Source organism: Perognathus longimembris, chromosome 3 (genome assembly GCF_023159225.1).
Source record: "Perognathus longimembris pacificus isolate PPM17 chromosome 3, ASM2315922v1, whole genome shotgun sequence".
Lineage (NCBI taxonomy): Eukaryota > Metazoa > Chordata > Mammalia > Rodentia > Heteromyidae > Perognathus > Perognathus longimembris.
This window is the reverse complement of record NC_063163.1, coordinates 5,954,692-5,972,462: the sequence shown is the minus strand read 5'-3', so window position 1 is coordinate 5,972,462 and position 17,771 is coordinate 5,954,692. Positions and strand designations below refer to the sequence as shown.

Genomic DNA, 17,771 nt, shown 5'->3' with positions numbered 1-17,771 from the left:
CGTCCTCCACGCACGCTGATAGGAGCGCGCTCGCTGCGCACCGAGTTGTGCTGGGTCGCACCCGTGCCTGCTGGAGGACGTGGACGTTCGTGAGCCGCAGAGTAGGTGCAAGCTGCACGAGACGGCGCAGGACGGGAGAAGGGCGCCTTCAAAAGCATGGCTGGTCTGTGTTGCCAATGCTTGCCACGCCCCCTGGAAACAGCCAGAAGGGCTGGGAGCTGCCCGGGGTGTGCTCACTCACAAGTGGGACCTGAGGGTTCCGGGCAGGACCTTCCCCTCCGTGGACTTCTTGCTCCTTGCTGATAGTGCCCGCTTCCCGGAATTAGCCGCGCTTTATCCCAGAAGAGCCCCGTCCTTTCTCACTCTGCCACCCCGTGGCTGGATGACCGGGTGGGTTCCCGGCCCGGCCCTGCTGGGGGGGGGGGGGGGCATCCAACCCTGGCTCCACCACCAGGCGCCATCTAGAAACAGCTGTGTTCCCATCATCTGCTCTCATGGAAGAGTCACTGTGAATTAAGTGAGCCTGGTACGCCGTTCTCTGCAATCACAGGCGTGAGAAGCCGGCACGTGGGGACTCGCCTCCCAACTGGGCCGGACTTCCCTGTGGAACAAGCCAGTCAGAGAGGCCCTGCGGGGCTGGAGCTGTGACTTAGGTGGCCCACCCGAGGCTACGAGTGTAATCCCTCGTACCACGCAGAAAAGAAACCCCGGACATAAACCAAAAAGGAAAAAGATGTCATTGCCATAGTGAAGCATCAAAATGGCCTTGACTTCGATCCACACTGAAGACGATCAGTCCTTTTTGCTTCCGAGTTATGTTCCATTCGTATGCTGTGCCACACCATCTATCCAGTTGATCGGCAGAATTGCTGTTCAGTCGCGTGCTGCTTTTTAACCTTGTAAGGACTGGGGCTGTACCAAGGTTTCCCCACCTGCATCACGTCTTTGACTATTCTAGCACTTGTGTTAGAGGATCTCGTGTGTTGTTCATTTTTAAGCCAAATGTTCTTAAATATTGACCTTATACATTGTGTACATTGTGTGTATTCCTTGGTGAAGTCTTTTGCCTATTTCCATCAGTTGAATTGTCTTTTTTTGTTTGTTTGCCAGTCCTGGGCCTTGGACTCAGCCTGAGCACTGTCCCTGGCTTCTTTTTGCTCAAGGCTAGCACTCTGCCACTTGAGCCACAGCGCCACTCCTGGCCGTTTTCTGTATATGTGGTGCTGGGGAATCGAACCCAGGGCTTCATGTGTAAGAGGCAAGCACTCTACCACTAGGCCATATCCCCAGCCCTGTTCTCTTACTGAGTAGGGGGAGTCCATTTTATATTGGGATACAGGCCCTTCCTTCGGGTATGTTTTGCAAATAATCTAACCCCACCCCACCCCCAATGTTTTCATTGTACCTTTCCTCCATGATGTCTTTTAAATTTCATTTCTGAATTGAGCCTTTGGTATCTGAGGTATTTAAGCTATCATCATCTAACCCAAAGTTGGGGCTGGGGATATGGCCTAGTGGTAGATTGGTTGCCTAGCATACATGAAGCCCTGGGTTTGATTCCTCAGCACCACATATATAGAAAAAGCCAGAAGTGGCGCTGTGGCTCAAGTGGCAGAGTGCTAGCCTTGAGCAAAAAGAAGCCAGGGGCAGTGCTCAGGCCCTGAGTGCAAGCTCCACTAATGGCAAAAAAAAAAAAAATCTCACCCTAAGTCACAGATTTCATACTGTATTAAACGTACTGTAGTTTTTGTAGCCTCATAACAACGTAGATGTATGATCTATTTCAGTTTGGTTTTATGTATGAAATTAGAGGAGTTTCAAGGTTATACATGCTTGTAAGTAGTCCTGAGACCACTGGCCTAAAAAGCATTCTTTCCCCTTGATTAGCCTGGCTGCCTGTGTCAGTATTGGTCATGGCCAGACGTGTGGCTCTGCTTCTTAAATATATCCTGTTCCATTCTTACCCACATGGCTCCCCTTTGCTGCTGCCAAGTGACTTGATGACTGAGATTCATTCTCACAATCCACTGATTCCCACATACGTTCATGTGACCCAGGAAGCAACTGCAAGTCAGATTGGGCAGGATGGTTTAGACTCCGCTTTCCGCCGGCAAGCACGTTGGGCCTGGTCTGGGAATGTCACTTAGCGGTAGAGTGCTTACCTAGCATGCATGAAGCCCTGGGTTCGATTCCTCAGCACCACGTAAACAAAAAGGCAGAAGTGGCTCGAGTGGCAGAGTGCCAGCCTTGAGCAAAAGAAGGTCAGGACAGTGCCCAGGCCCTGAGTTCAAGCTCCAGGACTGGCCAAACAACAACCATGGTGGGCCTGCCTGCCTCCCAGACTGGCCGCCTCCTGGCCCCTGGGTGACCCGGCCTAACCCCACAATGCCCGTGAGCAGCACAAATTGTACTTGCATGTCACATTGACAAGTTTTGTTTTCTTACGCTAAAAATCTTCCTAATCTTGACAAGAGAGGATAGCAGGCATTTCAGTTTCCCGTCACACAAAGACGCTGAGCGTGTGGCTTGTTGATTGTTTCTATACTTACAGAATTAAACAAAAATCCTTCTGCCCTGGTGTTTGAGGGATTTTAATTGGAAAACAGCTGGGGACAAAGAACCGTTCAGCAAGTTGGCATCGTCACAGGGGACTGACACAGGGGAAGCGTTTGGTACTTGCAGCTCAGTCAACGTGCGCTTCCTCCAGGTCCTTTGCTCAGTGGGAAGCGTCTGTCTGACTCGTCCCCCCCCCCCCCTTCAGTGAAAGTCCCTCTGAAGCGACAACAGCTCTGTCAAAGCCGATGCGACCACCCACGGCCGACGCTGGCCGCAGCAGGTGGCTCAGCGACCCAGGAGAGTGAGACCTGAGAACGGCGGTTCAAAGTCAGCCCAGGCCGGGAGGTCGGTGAGACGCGGTCCTTCCCAGAATCGCCAGCCCCGAGCCCGCTGGCGGTGGGACACGTGGACCTGGTCTTGGAGCCTCACTTCCGCACGCCCTTGAAAAGCTTGACTGTTGACTCGGGGTGCTCGGCCAGGAGGGTGGTGTGGAAGACCTGCCGGAACCTGTCGAGGAACTCGTAGTCGGTGCTGAAGCGGAACTTGTTGGCCCACAGCAGCACGGTGCCGGGCTGCGCCAGGTGCGCCATGGTGGCCAGCAGCGTGTCCAGCGCGTGGTGGTGGTACACCACGTCCGAGGCCAGCACGTAGTCGTAGTAGAAGGCCGCCCTGGGCAGCTGGCGCTCCAGCTGGTCCCCCCACACCAGCTCCCGCACCTCGGGCGCGTGCGCCGCGCCGGCCCGCGTGTTCCTCGCCAGGTTGTACTGCAGGTTGCCCAGGACGTCGGGCAGGTCCGTCGCTGTGACCCGAGCGCCTACGAGAGCAACGACCGTGCGCCCCGCGCCCAAGGGCTGCGCCCTGCCTCCCTAACGCCGGGACACCTGTAGCCTTCCCGGGGCGCGGGGGGGATTCCTTCCTGTCCACTGTGTGGTCACCGCCCTCTCTAGTCCTGCCCCACCTGGTCCAGTGAACCCCAACGTCACCCCCACCCCAGTCATGGCAACCAGGGGACACTCGGGCACCTCTGTAGACAGCTTCACCTCCTGGAACTGTTGGACTGCGGAGAGCAGGATGGATCCCCCCCCACCCCGGGAAACGCGGGGGAGCGAATCATGGCTGCGTGTGCTATCACGGGCACAGGGATGCTGTGAGGACAAGAGCAAGGAACTGTCTAGACGAACCTAAAATACTGGCCACGATGGAAACCAGGCCTGGCCCGGCGCCGATTTCAAGTATTTTCGCATCTCGGAGCTTCAGTTCTTCTGTGTGTTCCTCCAGATACTGGCACAAAGCCATAGCCTAAGAGTGATGACAGTAACAGTTTCCACCTGAGCCCGGGATGCCGGCACCTGCAGGAGCCCATCCCCCCCCCCCCCCCCCCCCCCCCCGTGAAAGCCCGAGGGCGAGTGTTAAATACAATCAGTGTGTCACAGGATTCACCTCAACCAAAAGACATCTCACACGGTGCCCCGCCTTTGTCCAAAGTACAATGCCGGCGAAGACACTGCAGAAACGAATTTGTCATCTACGTGAGTGGACCGAATAGCCAAGGAAAAGGGGTCCCGAGAGAGGCTTAGTGGATGGTGTCAGCTCTCACGCGCACACGACAAACCTCTCCCACCGGCTTTACCGTGGCGGTCTCCTGTCCACACTCGGGTTGGTTAGAAGTGTGCTGCGTTAGACCACTGAGCGGCTTGGGGCCCTGGCCCGCCTCCCTTAAGTGATTTGTGTAAGAGCCCCTCCAACAGACCGTGCTGCTCTATCTCTAGGCAGCCAACAAACATCCTGAAGAGCTCGTGGAAGAGCTGGGCCTCGGATGCCAAGGGCGGAGGATCAAGAGCCCACCTGTCTACTAGGTGACGTCAGTGGGGTGGCCCACACTGTATGAAAACAAATCCATTCGTGAAAGGTCTTTTCTCTGTACCTTCGAGTCTCCACCGAGACGTACCAGGTCACCGGGTGTGCACGGATCATAACAGAGTTATAATGGGATAGGTGAAAGGCCATGTTGTGAATGAAAGTGAAATGGGGGCCCAAGCACAAGGATTCACACCTATCATCTCAGCTACTCGGGAAGGAGGGAAAGAAGGGAGGGCAGAGGGAGGGAGGGAGGGAGGAGAAAAGCAAAGGAACATGCTTAGATCACGTGAAGTACTGTCAGGTGTCTTCAAAGCGCAAGTGCAGCACGGGGGCCCTGGCACAAAGCTGAACGTGTAGGTCAGTTCCCGGGACACCCCACAACTCCTGCAGTTTTCCTCCCCCGGGAGCTGACGTCCCCAGTGCAGGGACTCACCGCAGGCCACACCACCGCCCCGAAGCTCTCGATGGATTCTTGCATGACGATCTGCCTCCCCGCAAAGCAGTAGTGCTCCTGCGTGTAGCTCGCGTAGTCGGTGGGAACGAACTGCTGGAGGCTCTGCGGAGAGGGCTCCGCCCTGTTAACATCTGGGAAGCAGAAGACATAAGGTGCCACTCGTGATGTAGAACTCCAGTGCAATACTCCAGTGCAATACTTCAGTGCAACACTCCTGTGCAATACTCCAGTGCAATACACCAGAGCAATACTCCAATATAATACTCCAATGCAATACTCCAATATAATACTCCAATGCAATACTCCAATATAATACTCCAATGCCATGCACTGATGGTCCAACTAGCAAGACAGGACTCAGCTCCGCCACCTAACGGTAAGTTCAACCCTCCAGCCCCACGTGGGGTTCCACGGGGTGCGGGGGGCATGGGATTTAGAAGCAGCATCGATATCCTGTGCCGCAGGACGCCCTGGACGGCCTTCCTCCGGGAGAAGGGCGCAGGGGGGACTTCTCCCTTCCCCCACCCTGTGTTTTGTTGGTCTCATTGTTTGAGACGGGACCTTGCTATGGAGACCAAGCCAGGCTCCCACTTGTCACCCCTGGCTCCACACCGCACGTGCTGGGACTGTGGGCATTCTCGACACAGCCGATGTCTACTCCGTGTGCTGATGCCAGGAGAAAGCAATATGGCCCGAGAGAGCTTTCCGGAAAGGGAAACTAAATCAACACCCAACTATTTTTAGGTCTTGAAGTAATAATTCCACACATTGGTTGGAGTGTGTTCTTGAAATGCTCACAACATTCCCTCAAAAGGCACAGCCCCCCCACAGACATGCCCGCCCTACAGGTGTGCACCACCACCCCCCCACGGACATGCCCGCCCTACAGGTGTGCGGCCGGCGGCTGTGGGCTGAGCCCTGGCTATTGAGTTACGATTGCTTTAAATACTGCTTTGACCCCGTGACCACAAGAGGAGCACCCCGATATCCTAAAACGAGGGACTGCACACCGGATCGGCTGACAGCAGGAATCACAGATTGCCACGCGGATGACCGAGCACTGCAGGACTTCGAGAGGAATGAGGTGCAATGTCAGGAGGGAGAAGGCGGGGCGGGGTGTCCCGGGCACCGTGGCTGGTGGGTGGCAGGGCAGGAGCCCGCCATCGGGGGCACTGACTGAGGGAGGAGGGCCAGGCCCTGGTTCTACCTGCAGAGCACTCGGCATCGTGGCCTACAAGGTCTTTACTGGGGTGGCATCGGGGCTTCGGACGGCGACTGGAACAGGGGGCAGGGAGAGCGAGGACTTGAGATGCTGTCGATGGAAACGGCCACAGGGGGTGGGCGAGGGGAACACGGAAACCATGTCTGGGGGAGGGAGTCACACCAGTGGTCCTTCCTGAGGGTGCGGGGGGCCCAGCCTGTGGAGAGTTCAGGTACCCCAAATTCCCACAGCCCCACTGCGGGTCCAGGGCTGCTCGCAGTAGGGTCAGTGTGGCAGGTGCAGCTTGAAAGTCGGCTGAGGAAGGAAGGGTAAGAGCAGCCTAAGGCTCGGACATTGTGTGTGTGTGTGTGTGTGTGTGTGTGTGTGTGTGTGTGTGTGTGTCTCCACTGAGTTCTCCCAGAAGTTCCCTCTTGTGGCATTTTACAACAGGAAGGGCCCACGGTGCATCGGGACATGGCCGTGGAGCGAGTGGTCTCTGAGCACGCAGGAGCCCTCAGGCCGCCTCCTCGCCTGCAGCGGCCTCCCCACCTCCCTGACTACAAAGCTGAGCTCCGTGGAGCTCGTTGGAACCACCAGAGAGCCAGGCAGGGGCTGCGGGTCCCCGTCCTCTACTTCCACGTGCTGCCCTCCAGGCGGGCAGAGGGAGGCAACAGGAGAAAGGAAGGGGACCCGCAGACCCTGCACACCACCCCTGGGAAGTTTCTGACGTCTAACAAAAGAACGTGTGCTCTGCTATTGGAGCCGTGCCTCCAAGCCCCTGCCTTTGTTATTTTGTAGCTCAGGCTGGTCTTGAACTCACAATTCTCCTGTCTCGGCCTCCCCAAGTGTGGGGCTTACGGGTGTGTATTGCCCCACAGCCCATCTCAACATTATTTATAAAGACTGGCCTATGACTATTGTCCAATACATCTCTTCACAGTTTTGCGGAGATGAAAAAGAGTTTATCGCACTTCCAGTCTGTTCATTGGTTACGTCTCTGCCAACCTGGTCACTTTCAAGGCAAGGTAGAGTGGCACTTGTAAATAATTCAGTAAAAGCCAAGAACATCCTCAGTCGAGTTTGGACCTTTCCACTGGAAATGAGTGGAAAATTTTCAGGAGCTTTGATTACACCTATGCTATATCTCTTGCTTATTTACTTCTGAGTCCATGTCCAGAAATGAAAGTTTCAACTCATACATTGTCCTCAAGGAAGAATATCATGATTACAAGGTTCCATGCTAGAAAGAAGAAGCTAGTATGAATGTATTCCATCGGGAGTAAATCTAGACGGCACTTTTTAAGTGTTTGCAATGACAACATTCTCGCGTTCCTACGTAAGGTACAAGAACTTGGTGAACTGGGTAAACAAACACAGGGACAAAGGCACTTTGGCTACTCTGCTTCATTACAATAAGCATTCATCAGGAATGGCAACTGTGGTCTCTGACCTTCACTTGAACACACACAGCAAGGCCGGGAAAGCTCGCTGAAGAAGGGCTTTACCTCCTGGGGGTCCCCCAGAGTCACTTTCCTGGAAAGCGCCCACCTCCTTGGCTTCTAAGCCGTCGTCCTTGGAGCTCGTGGTCTGTCCCCCACTCCCGTCCATAACCGGAGCCTGCGGAGAGCAAAGGACTGGGCAGCTCCCCCTCCTCCCCCCCTCCTCCCTCCCCCCGCAGCCCAGTGGGACTTGGAGGGCGCCCCAGGCTTAACTTGTCGCCTTAGCATCTGCTGAGCCGAGAAGAACGGCTGCTTGCCGGCTTCTGTCCGGCGCCAGCCCGGCCGAACCCCAAGGCACTAACTGCCATCTGGTGGTGCAGAGTGAGGCACGGAAAGCGGGGAGCCTGGCACACCCCGCCACAGGACAGAGCTGGTGGGGTGGGGGGCCTGGGGCGCAGCTCCGGGCTGCTCAGGCCTCTACAGGAAACTGGGGGTGCTGTTGTGAATCGCTGCGTTGCATTCACCAGCAGGTCTGCAGCACCCCACCATCTGCCTGAACTGCGTTTCTCCTCTGAGGCTCTGCTGGAAGGCGGCCGAGGGCCAGGCTGACCTGGCCCAGCTCGCCACCCCTGGCCTTCTGCCACCCCCCCCCCAGTGCCCAGTTCCTCATGGGCCAAAGGGTAGAAGAGGATCTGCCAGCTACCCGCGGGGGGAAGGGGGAGAAACAGCAGGGTGAAGGCAGCTCAGAGTCCAGGAAAACTCCACATTCAGATGGGGGGGGGGGCTGGCTGCAGGACCCCACATGGGCATCAAAGCCACACTGTGAGCCAGCGTGCTAGCACATTCTAGAACACCGAGTGACCTCCTGGAATCCCCCCCCCCACCACCACCCCCAGAAGGCAGCCATGGCTCTGTGCACTGTCTCACAGGCGAGGATTCAGACCCCAGCCCAGGCCCCAATTCCCCAGGGCGCGGCTGGCAGGCGACAGTGGAGTCCAGCTGGGAAGTCACCGGTGTCCCCCCCTGGGCTCAAGCAGGGAACGGGCTGGCCAACTCACCAAACCAGCCCAAGCATGCTCTGCCGGTGCCTGCCCCACTCGGGGGTTTTCCCCTCGCGCACATACTTACTTCTTCCTCCTCTAAAGCTCGCTTGCAGCTCCAAGAAGTTAGTGGTTCCACCTTAAAAATTAAAAAAAAAAAAACAAATAGCCCACTAAACTGGCCCTGGTGGCTCACGCCTGTAATCCCGGCGATTCAGGAGGCTGCGATCTGAGGATGGCAGTTCAGAGCCAGCCTGAGCAGGAAAGTCTGTGAGACTCTGACCTGCAATCAACCACCAGAAAACTGGAAGTGGCACTGTGGCTTTAAGAGGTAGAGCAGAAGAGCGCAGGGACAGCACTCAGCCACGAGTTCAAGCCCCAGGACCAACTAGCCCCACGACTAGTTACCGCCCAGCACTGTGGGGAGGAGTCCGCCCGGAAGCTGGCTCTGCTGTGGGCAGTGTCTGTTGAAACTGTGATTTGGGTGACGTGACAGGAATCGAGAGCAGTGACCCCCACAGAGCGTGGACGTGCACACGCGATGTGCCACGGCACACAGAACCCCCCCCCCCGGGCCACCCCACGCGCTACGTCACACTGGACACATTTCTTTTGCATGCAAGGGAAGGAAACCTTTTCAAATATGGGTGACATTAGTCCTGTTAAGTGAAGGGACTCTCTTTCCTCCACAGTAGTTCACAGGAGAAATCCCCTTTTCATTCCCCGCACCGCGGACAGCAGTGCATTGGAAAGCAATGTCCAAACCACTGCCTTCCTCTACCCCATGCCTGTTATGATAGAACTATGATCGGTATCAAATGTCAGCGGTTATTAAAGAGCTGCACAGTCTTTCAAAGGGACTCCTTGTTAGTGCTCTTAAAAAGCAGTGTCCAGCTGTTAGTTTAAAGGCTGACTTACCTCAGGAAGCAGAAGAGACTGAGATTTCAGTGTGTCCTTTAAGTCCCTCATGTGTTATATAGTTCTGCACCTGGACCGATTAGCTTGTCACGAACAAAAGCCAGCCAGTGGAAGTTCAAGTTATTTAGGGTAGCATTACCTGCTAGTACCCAGAGACGTTACCTCGCTAGAATTCTCCCTCCCTCCCTCCCTCGCACACACATACCTGTCTCTGTCTCTTGACACACAGACACACACAGAGGTCTTGTGACATGAAGTGGAATTGCCCTTAAAAGATCCAGAAATATCTCTCCAGCAGAACGGAGGCTTCCCTAGCCGTATCCAGTTGCTGTGCTGCCATTTGTAATGCGGACTTCGATTTCACATTTAATGGAGTGGGGGCTGGGTAGCTGGGGTTTTGCACAGGCTTACAAACCTGGTACACACCAACCACACTCCTTGTCGCTCCGGGGAGGAGTGGGCCTGTCATCAAATCTGCCCAGGACCCCCGAGTCCAGAAAAGAGGAAAGCTGTCTGCAAATCTGTCCTGAGCGACACTCAGGGTGATTAAGAGGGGGCGGCAGGAAGAGCACATCAGAGAGGTTCTTCCAAGAAAAAGGAAGCCGTTGTATTGGGGTTAAGTGAAATAAGGGCTAGTACTGGTGCTGGTAGCTCGTGGCTGTAATCCTAGCTATTCAGGAAACTGAGATGTGAGGATCATGGTTCAAAGCCAGCCCGGGCAGGAAACTCAGTGAGACTTACCTGCAATTAACCACCAGAAAACCTGAAGAGGCACCATGGCTCAAAATAGTAGAGTACTAGCCTTGAGTAAAAGAGGTCAGAGACAGTGTGCCCAGTTCCGCGTTCAAGCCCCAACAAAATAATATAGTAGTAGTAGTAGTAGTAGTAGTAGTAGTAGTTGGAAGGAAAATCTTGTTTGTTTATGAAGCTCTAAAACCCTTAAGAAAAAGAATACCAGTCCTGTGATGGAGATCCCCAAGGACTCCGTAGGTTATTGTCATTTCTGGGAGTGTTCAATCAGTGAACGGATGGGTAGTGGTTCAAATGGACATAAAAAAACGATTTTCAGTTTTCTGCCCATCTTTGACACATACTTCCCTGTCATCGCTGGTTGATTGGACTGTGGTTCAAAGTCAGCCTGAGCAGGGCAGTCTGTGAAACTCTTATCTACAATTAGCCACTAAAAAGCCAGAGTGGGGTGGGGGGGGCTGGGACTATGGCCTAGTGGTAGATTGCTTGCCTAGCATACATGAAGCCCTGGGTTCAATTCCTCAGCACCACATGTATGGGAAAAGCCAAGGTGGCACTGTTGTTCAAGTGGTAGAGTTCTAGCCTTGAGCAAAAAGAAGCCAGGGACAGTGCTCAGGCCCTGAGTCCAAGGCCCAGGACTGGCCAAAAAAAAAGCCAGAAGTGGATACGTGGCTCAAATGGTAAAGTGCTACCTTTAAGCAAGAAAGGCCTGGGATAGTGCCCAGGTCCTGAGTTCAAGCCCTAGAACCAGCACCAAAAGCTAAACAAAAACTAAAATAACAAGGGATAGACCCGGTAGTAAAGTAATTGCCTAGCATGCTCAAAGCCCCGTGTTCTATCTTCATCAATGCAACAAAATTATAAAACAAACTAAAATCTGGTTGCAATGCTTAAATGTTTATGCATAATACGTATATAATGCACATACATAGTGTACTATGTGTATATATGTATATATATATATATATAAAATAGATGTATATATGGATGTAATTGTGATATACAGTGCATTTGCTCTCTTATTTCCAGGAGTCGGGATGAGTTACAGCAGAGGATCCTCCACTCAGAATTGCAGTTCCCATCAGAAGTCTCCGGAAGCCTGAAACTCTGGAGCAAAGGCTTGAGGAGGAGCCAGGAAGCTGGGGCTAAGCGGCCCTCTGGGGCCTGGCTCCCCGCAGCTGCTGCGGTGGCTCTGTGGGACACCCCCACCCCCAGCGCCCGAGGCTTAGGAGGGAAGACGGGGAGGGTGGGCAGGGACACGGGAGTTCAAATCTTTCCAGTGGAGGGATTAGGCAGGCTAATCTGCCGGCTCGTCGGGGCTCTGGAGGGTTTGCTGGTGAAGTAAGCTCCCGAGGCAGGCTTGGACTGGATAGGAAATAACTTTCTAACAAGCGCTGGCGGAACAGTTGATCCCAGGAATCTCGGCTTCATGGAAAATGGGCCAGATGTGGGGTGCGGAGGCAGCAGGGTGCTGGAGAGGACAAGCCAGGAGAGGGCTGCCCTCCCTCTACTTCAGCGTCCACCTCCCACCTCAGGGTCTTCTCCTCCCCAACCTGGTTCTCTCAGAAGCCCCTGGATTCTAGGGGGGGACCACAGAGGACAATGGACATGGCTGTACCCGGTGCTGCTCTGATTTTGGCAGGAGCAGTTGGCCATGGTTCTGAGAGAAAACTATTTCCCCACAGAGCTCTATTAGGAAAGAATGTATTTACCTGGTGAAACCATTTGGGGATGTTCCACGGCGGGGAATTCCTTCTGTTCTTGTTCCCCTTGTAGATCAGCCTGTTCTCTGGTGAGGTGCCCCTGACAAGGCGTGAGACAAATGGGCTGCATTGCTCAGGAGAAAAGGATTGGAGGGGCCCATCTGCCTTGGGGGGTCTGCTCTGCTGCTCGTCGCTCTAACCTAGTCAGCCTGTGACGCTGTTTCATACCTCTGTAGAGAAAGTAACCTCTTCCCTCTACCTTCTCCTGAAAGTTCTAGAAGGAATGCATCTGGCCTGTTCTCTTCTCTAGTCCACACAGAGGTCTGGAGTGGAGAAATGAAGAAGCGCTTCCGTAACGCTGCCTCCATGAACATCTGCCCCAGAAAGTGGTTCCATGGCCACCGGATCTTACAAAGTCAAGACAAAGGCTTTGGGGGGAAACTGAGATGTCAGGATCTTGTTAACATATGTAATTGAATTATAGCCAGGCCACTGTGTGTGTGTGTGTGTGTGTGTGTGTGTGTGTGTGTGTGTGTGTATGTCTGTGTCAGTGTTCGTGTGCAATCTCATATCACTGATGCTGATGATAACTGTAACAACAATAACAAAGGCTGGATTAAAAAAAAAATCACCGGGGCTGGGATATAGCCTAGTGGCAAGAGTGCCTGCCTCGGATACACGAGGCCCTAGGTTCGATTCCCCAGCACCACATATACAGAAAACGGCCAGAAGCGGCGCTGTGGCTCAAGTGGCAGAGTGCTAGCCTTGAGCGGGAAGAAGCCAGGGACAGTGCCTCAGGCCCTGAGTCCAAGGCCCAGGACTGGCCAAAAAAAAAAAAAAAAAAAAATCACCGATGATAGGATAACCTGCATGACTGAAATGTTAATAGTAATTACATTTTGACAGATGTGTGTGTGTGTGTGTGTGTGTGTGTGTGTTTTTCCCCTCCACTCCTGGGCCTTGAACTCAGGGCCTGAGCACTGTCCCTGGCTTCTTTTTGCTCAAGGCTAGCACTCTGCCACTTGAGCCACAGCTACTTCAGGCATTTTCTATGTATGTGGTGCTAAGGAATAGAACCCAGGGCTTCATGTAGGCCAGGCAAGCATTCTACCACTAGGCCACAGTCCCAGCTCCTGTCAGATGTGTTTTGAGTGGACTTTTTGTTTCCTTTCATTACAAGCTGTCATAATCTGAGCTCCTCATGCAAGCTTTACCTAGAAGTAGAATCCAGGCACAAGAGGAGAGACTAAGAAAGGCAAAAGCAAGATACATTTTCCGTTGCTCACTGGTGCGGGTTCTGGGAGTCATTCTTGGGAGCTCCTCAGGAGCTCTCTGAAATGCAACTCAGACTTGCTACACCATAGGACCAAAGTGGGAACTGTTTCCATGCATTCCTCTTAGCCAGTGGTCACAAACACCCCAGGGATATAACTGTGTGCATTTCTGGGTTGTTCAGGTTAAGGTGCCTCAAACCTTGCATCTGACAAGTCTTTGTAAGGAAGCACGGTGGGAAGAACTGAGTGGAGGTGACATTGGTTATGATCATGAGTCCCCGTGTAGACTGTCTGCCATGGCCAGAGGAGAGAGGATGGGAAGGATGACCAAAAACTGAGCAAGAGTCTTGTCCATCCTCATATGCTGGCTCCATTTTCCATAAGGAGTATGCATTCCTAACTCAAACCTGAAACACGTTTTCATTATCACTTCAATTTCAAACTAAATGAATTGAATACAAATTGGGATAATCCTTTTAATCCTAAAATGATTATTGGTTCTTCTGTTAAGGAAAAAGCTCTAATGGTATGTGGTAACATGTGGTGCGTCAGATCATTTGGGATGGTAGGTGTTGAGGGGTTGGACTACCGCCACAGATTTTGCAGTCAGGAAGAGACTGGGTTCAACCACAAATACAACATGAACAAGTGAGGGTTTATCACCAAGGATCAGGGTAGGTATAAAGGAATGAAAGATGACTAAGCAAACTCCAGGGGTAAGAGAAGTTCTGCCTCCTCTGACCTACCTCAAGGCAGGTACGCAGACAGCACCTGAGGTTGGTGGAAGTTAGGCTGTTTGAACTACTCTGAGAAAATGCTAATGTTAATAGTAATGCTAATAAAATGGTAATATGAATAATGCAAGTGACCAGCACAGGTTTTTTTAGTTAAAAGCCCATTTGTAAGTATCTCATGAGCTGCCCACAGCCTTTGTGAGCCTTACCTTCAGTGCTGGAGATAGGGTAAGCTCCTCCCTGAGGAGAGGAAGATGCTACAGAACAACTATTTCTATCTGAGCAAAATAAATAAATAAACATTCAATAAACAAAGAAATAAATGGTCAAATAAAACCAAACTTCATCCACAAAAAAAGTAAGCTGAGCTACATTAAAATAAATATCTGCTGTGCAAACATCATCAAAGGAATAAGAATAAGATGGGTCATAGGCTCAGAGAATACTTTTGCAAGAGACTATTTTAATAAGAGATTGTTATCCAAAATGTACAAAAAATATTTGAAAACTCAATAGTAAGAAAATGAGTGATAAAACTTAAAAATGGACCAAGGGCTGGGAAGGTTGCTTAGTGGTAGAGTCCTTGCTTCGTGTGCATGAAGCCCTGGGTTTGATTCCTCAGCACCACATAAATAGAAAAAGCCAGAAATGGTACTGTGGCTCAAGTGGTAGAGTGCTAGCCTTGAGCAAAAAGAGGCCAGGGACAGTGCTCAGGTCTGAGTCGAAGCCCCAGGACTGGAAAAAAGAAAAAAAAATAGGGCAGAAATCAATAAAATAGACACCAAAACAACAACAACAACTTACAAAGAATTGGCAAACTTACAAGTTGTTTCCTGGTCAGGCGCTAGTGGGCTCACAACTGTAATCCTAGCTACTCAGGAACATGAGATCTGAGGATTGTGGTTCAAAGCGAGCCTGGGCAGTAAAGTTCATGAGACTCTCCTCCAATTAACCACCAGAAAACTAGAACCGGCACTATGGCTCAAACTGATAGGATGCTAGCTTTGAGCACAAAAGCTTAGTGACGGCACACAAGCCCCGAGTTCAAGTTCCATGAATGATTAAAAAAATGTTTCTCTGAAAAGATTAAAAATAAAAATGTTTAGCCAATGTGACTCCAAAGGAGAAAAGGGTAAAAAAAAAAAAAAGATACATAACAAATACTGAGTCTAGAAAAGAGAAAGCTATGGCGATAATAGAAGCATCTGTGATTACTAAGAGTTGAGGGGTGGGGGAATGATGAGCGGTTGTGCACAGAAGAGTGGCAGGGCAGGGAAACTCTTCTGTATGACACTAGAATGACAGCTAGGTCTCAGGCACATGTGTGGGAGAATAATTTCTCTGACCAGTGGGGGACTTAGCCTCGGCACAGTTATTCTGATGCCTTATTAGCAAACTAATAGGCCTATGGGGAAAAATCTGCATTAAAGAGTATCCTGTGTTTGTTGGCCAAAGGAAGCCACTTTGTCATGAGACTCTCTCCCCCTGTATAGAGCCTCCCTGAGGAGACTTGTTTGCCCAGCTGCTCCAGCGAAAGCTTTTTACAGTAAACAGGGAAGCCAATGGTCTAAGATAATTAGTCTTGAGGAAATAGTAGCTAGGTGATAGAGTTCTGCCTTGACTGGTTTAATCCTTTGTTGTAGTAGCAACAACCTTTGTAGTAGCAACATCCCTTGCAGTAGCGACATCCTGCAACTTTTGTATTGATATGGATATCTTTCTGTATTAACTTTACTCTTGAAGTTGTGTGTTGGGGTTCACCTTTGGACTTGACGGGGGATGGGCATTGGAGCGCGCACCCGAGACACCGCCCTGGGGAATGCGGAAGCAGGCCACAATTCTCTGGGTCCGGAACCAGAAGAACCGGCTTTGCGAACAGCCCCCAAACTTTCTCGCCAGCCCATGTGCCCCCAGTCTCCCCCTGGCCTGGCGCTTTCCGAGTGACGTTAGCTCATGGGAGGGTCCTATGGCAAGCTGGTAGCCTATCATCAGCGTCCTGGCCGATCAGCCTTCTCTCGTCCCTTCCTACTATTAGCCTTTGCCTCGCCCTAATAAATCAGATTGCTCACGAAGCGTCTCCGAGGTCCGCGCACGCCTGGCTTTCTTCACGGGTAAGGAGGGAGGTAAAGCGATCTCGTACGCCCCGTGCACCTGAGGTCTTTCCTGAGCCCCCCACTCCACCCTGGCCTTGCCTGCGGGTCGGGTGACCAGGGGAGAGGGTGAGAAAGGGAGCTGTTAGAAGCATAACAGAGCCTTAGTTCCCACGCCAGGGGAGGCGACCCGAGCCCGGCAGTTGTGAATGGATTTCTAACCTTACATAAACCCTGACCCTCCTAAAATAAAGTGTGCATTGGTCCACTCGCCTCTGCATCCCCTGTGTCCTGACTACAGTTGCAGTTACCCAGGTCCAACACACGTGTCTCGACCCATAGACTATATGTTAAGAAAGAGCCTTAATGCAAACCATACGTGTTAGGAGACACAGATGTCAAGGTAGGCTCATTCGTTATCACAAATTACTCTGGCGATGGAGGAGGGTGGGAAACGTCATGTTATGCATGATGAATATAGGAAGGAACTGTATTTTCTATTCCACTTTGCTGTAAACTAAAATTGCTCTAGAAAAATGAAATCTAGCCACACACTGGTGGCTTGCACCTGTAATCCTAGCTACTCGGGAGGCTAAGATCTAGGGATTGTGATTCAAAGTCAGCCCAAGCAGAAAGCTCGAGAGTCTCTCTTTTTTCTTATTTTTTTTCCAATTATTCATTTGTTTATTGTCAAAGTAATGTACAGAGGGGTTACAGTTACATACGTAGGGCAGTGCATATATTTCTTCTCCAACTTGTTACCTCCTCCCTCATTTTTCATACTCCTTGCCCTCTCCTTATTCCCTCCCCTCCCCGTGAGTTGTACAATTCTCTTCAATAAATTTAAAAAGCTGGATATGGCACTGCAGTTCAAGTGATAGAGCACTGGCCTCGAGCAAAAGCAGCTCAGAGATAGTGCCCAGGCCCTGAGTTCAATCCCCAGGACCGGCAAAAAATTAAATTAAAATTAAATCTATGTGGAAAACCCCCAAAACTTTGAATATAACAACAGTACACAGTAACAAAATCTTGACAGTTTAATATTTCAATGGAGACTTGGTGATAATGGGGTATGTTCGATGTTGTGATTGTACGAATCATTTCTCACAATGTTTGCAGAAAACCTTGACTGGAAATCAGAAATCAGTCACCAAGTGGATGGAAGCCGATACCGTGAATCGCAGGCGGATAGTCACAGGTTTGGCGCTCCGCGGTGGGTTGCAGGGCGAGGGCATTGTCAGGGGCTCCGGCACGGGTCATCTTTGCATTCCTGACACATGAATAATCACTCGAGGTGCTGGGATGACAGCACAGTGATCTCCCCAAGGAAGGATCGCAGCATGCGACGAGAGCAGAAATACTCAATTACACATGTGTGGAAAACAGGGCTGTCATCTCTCAGCCTCTCTCAAGCCAGGGATCAACAGGACAGAACAGGAGAATGCCAGTCCTCTCCCTTACACGAGGGCAAATGGGAGTCAACGTGCATTCCTGGGAGATTTCTGCCCCGCACCTGTCCCGGTGGCGTGATTCCACCCGCATTATCCCTGACACCTCAAACCTTCTGCCCCCCCTCCCCCCCCCCCCCCCCGCGGTGCTCTGGAAGTAGACTGAGACCCAAATATAGCCTGCCTTTTTTTTTTTTTTTTTAGCTATGCTGGCACAATGGGGAAAGGGTCACAGATCAGTTATAAATGCTGTAGTGCCATCAAACTTAAGTCATCTTATTTAGAATCGTTCTTTTTTATAATA

At 51.7% G+C, this 17,771-nt stretch overlaps 1 protein-coding gene across 4 annotated transcripts; it reads right to left on the bottom strand.

Moving 5' to 3' along the window:
- Nucleotides 1-2,575: 2,575 nt before the first annotated feature.
- On the bottom strand, nucleotides 2,576-9,730 carry Mettl21c (methyltransferase 21C, AARS1 lysine). 4 transcript variants are annotated; one of them, XM_048340792.1, is made up of 7 exons: nucleotides 9,469-9,630; nucleotides 8,639-8,689; nucleotides 7,577-7,688; nucleotides 4,850-5,001; nucleotides 3,738-3,855; nucleotides 3,273-3,370; nucleotides 2,576-3,063 (listed from the first exon to the last, which is right to left on the bottom strand). In XM_048340792.1, the coding sequence occupies exons 1-7, from the start codon at nucleotides 9,517-9,519 to the stop codon at nucleotides 2,842-2,844; spliced, it is 804 nt and encodes a 267-aa protein (XP_048196749.1). In that variant the 5' UTR covers nucleotides 9,520-9,630; the 3' UTR covers nucleotides 2,576-2,841. The 4 variants fall into 4 exon arrangements, with proteins under 4 accessions (XP_048196749.1, XP_048196748.1, XP_048196747.1 ...); XM_048340791.1 differs by adding an exon at nucleotides 9,674-9,730 and having other exon boundaries at nucleotides 2,911-3,370; nucleotides 9,469-9,538; XM_048340790.1 differs by adding an exon at nucleotides 9,674-9,728 and having other exon boundaries at nucleotides 2,911-3,370; nucleotides 9,469-9,551.
- Between the last annotated feature and the right edge of the window lie 8,041 nt (nucleotides 9,731-17,771).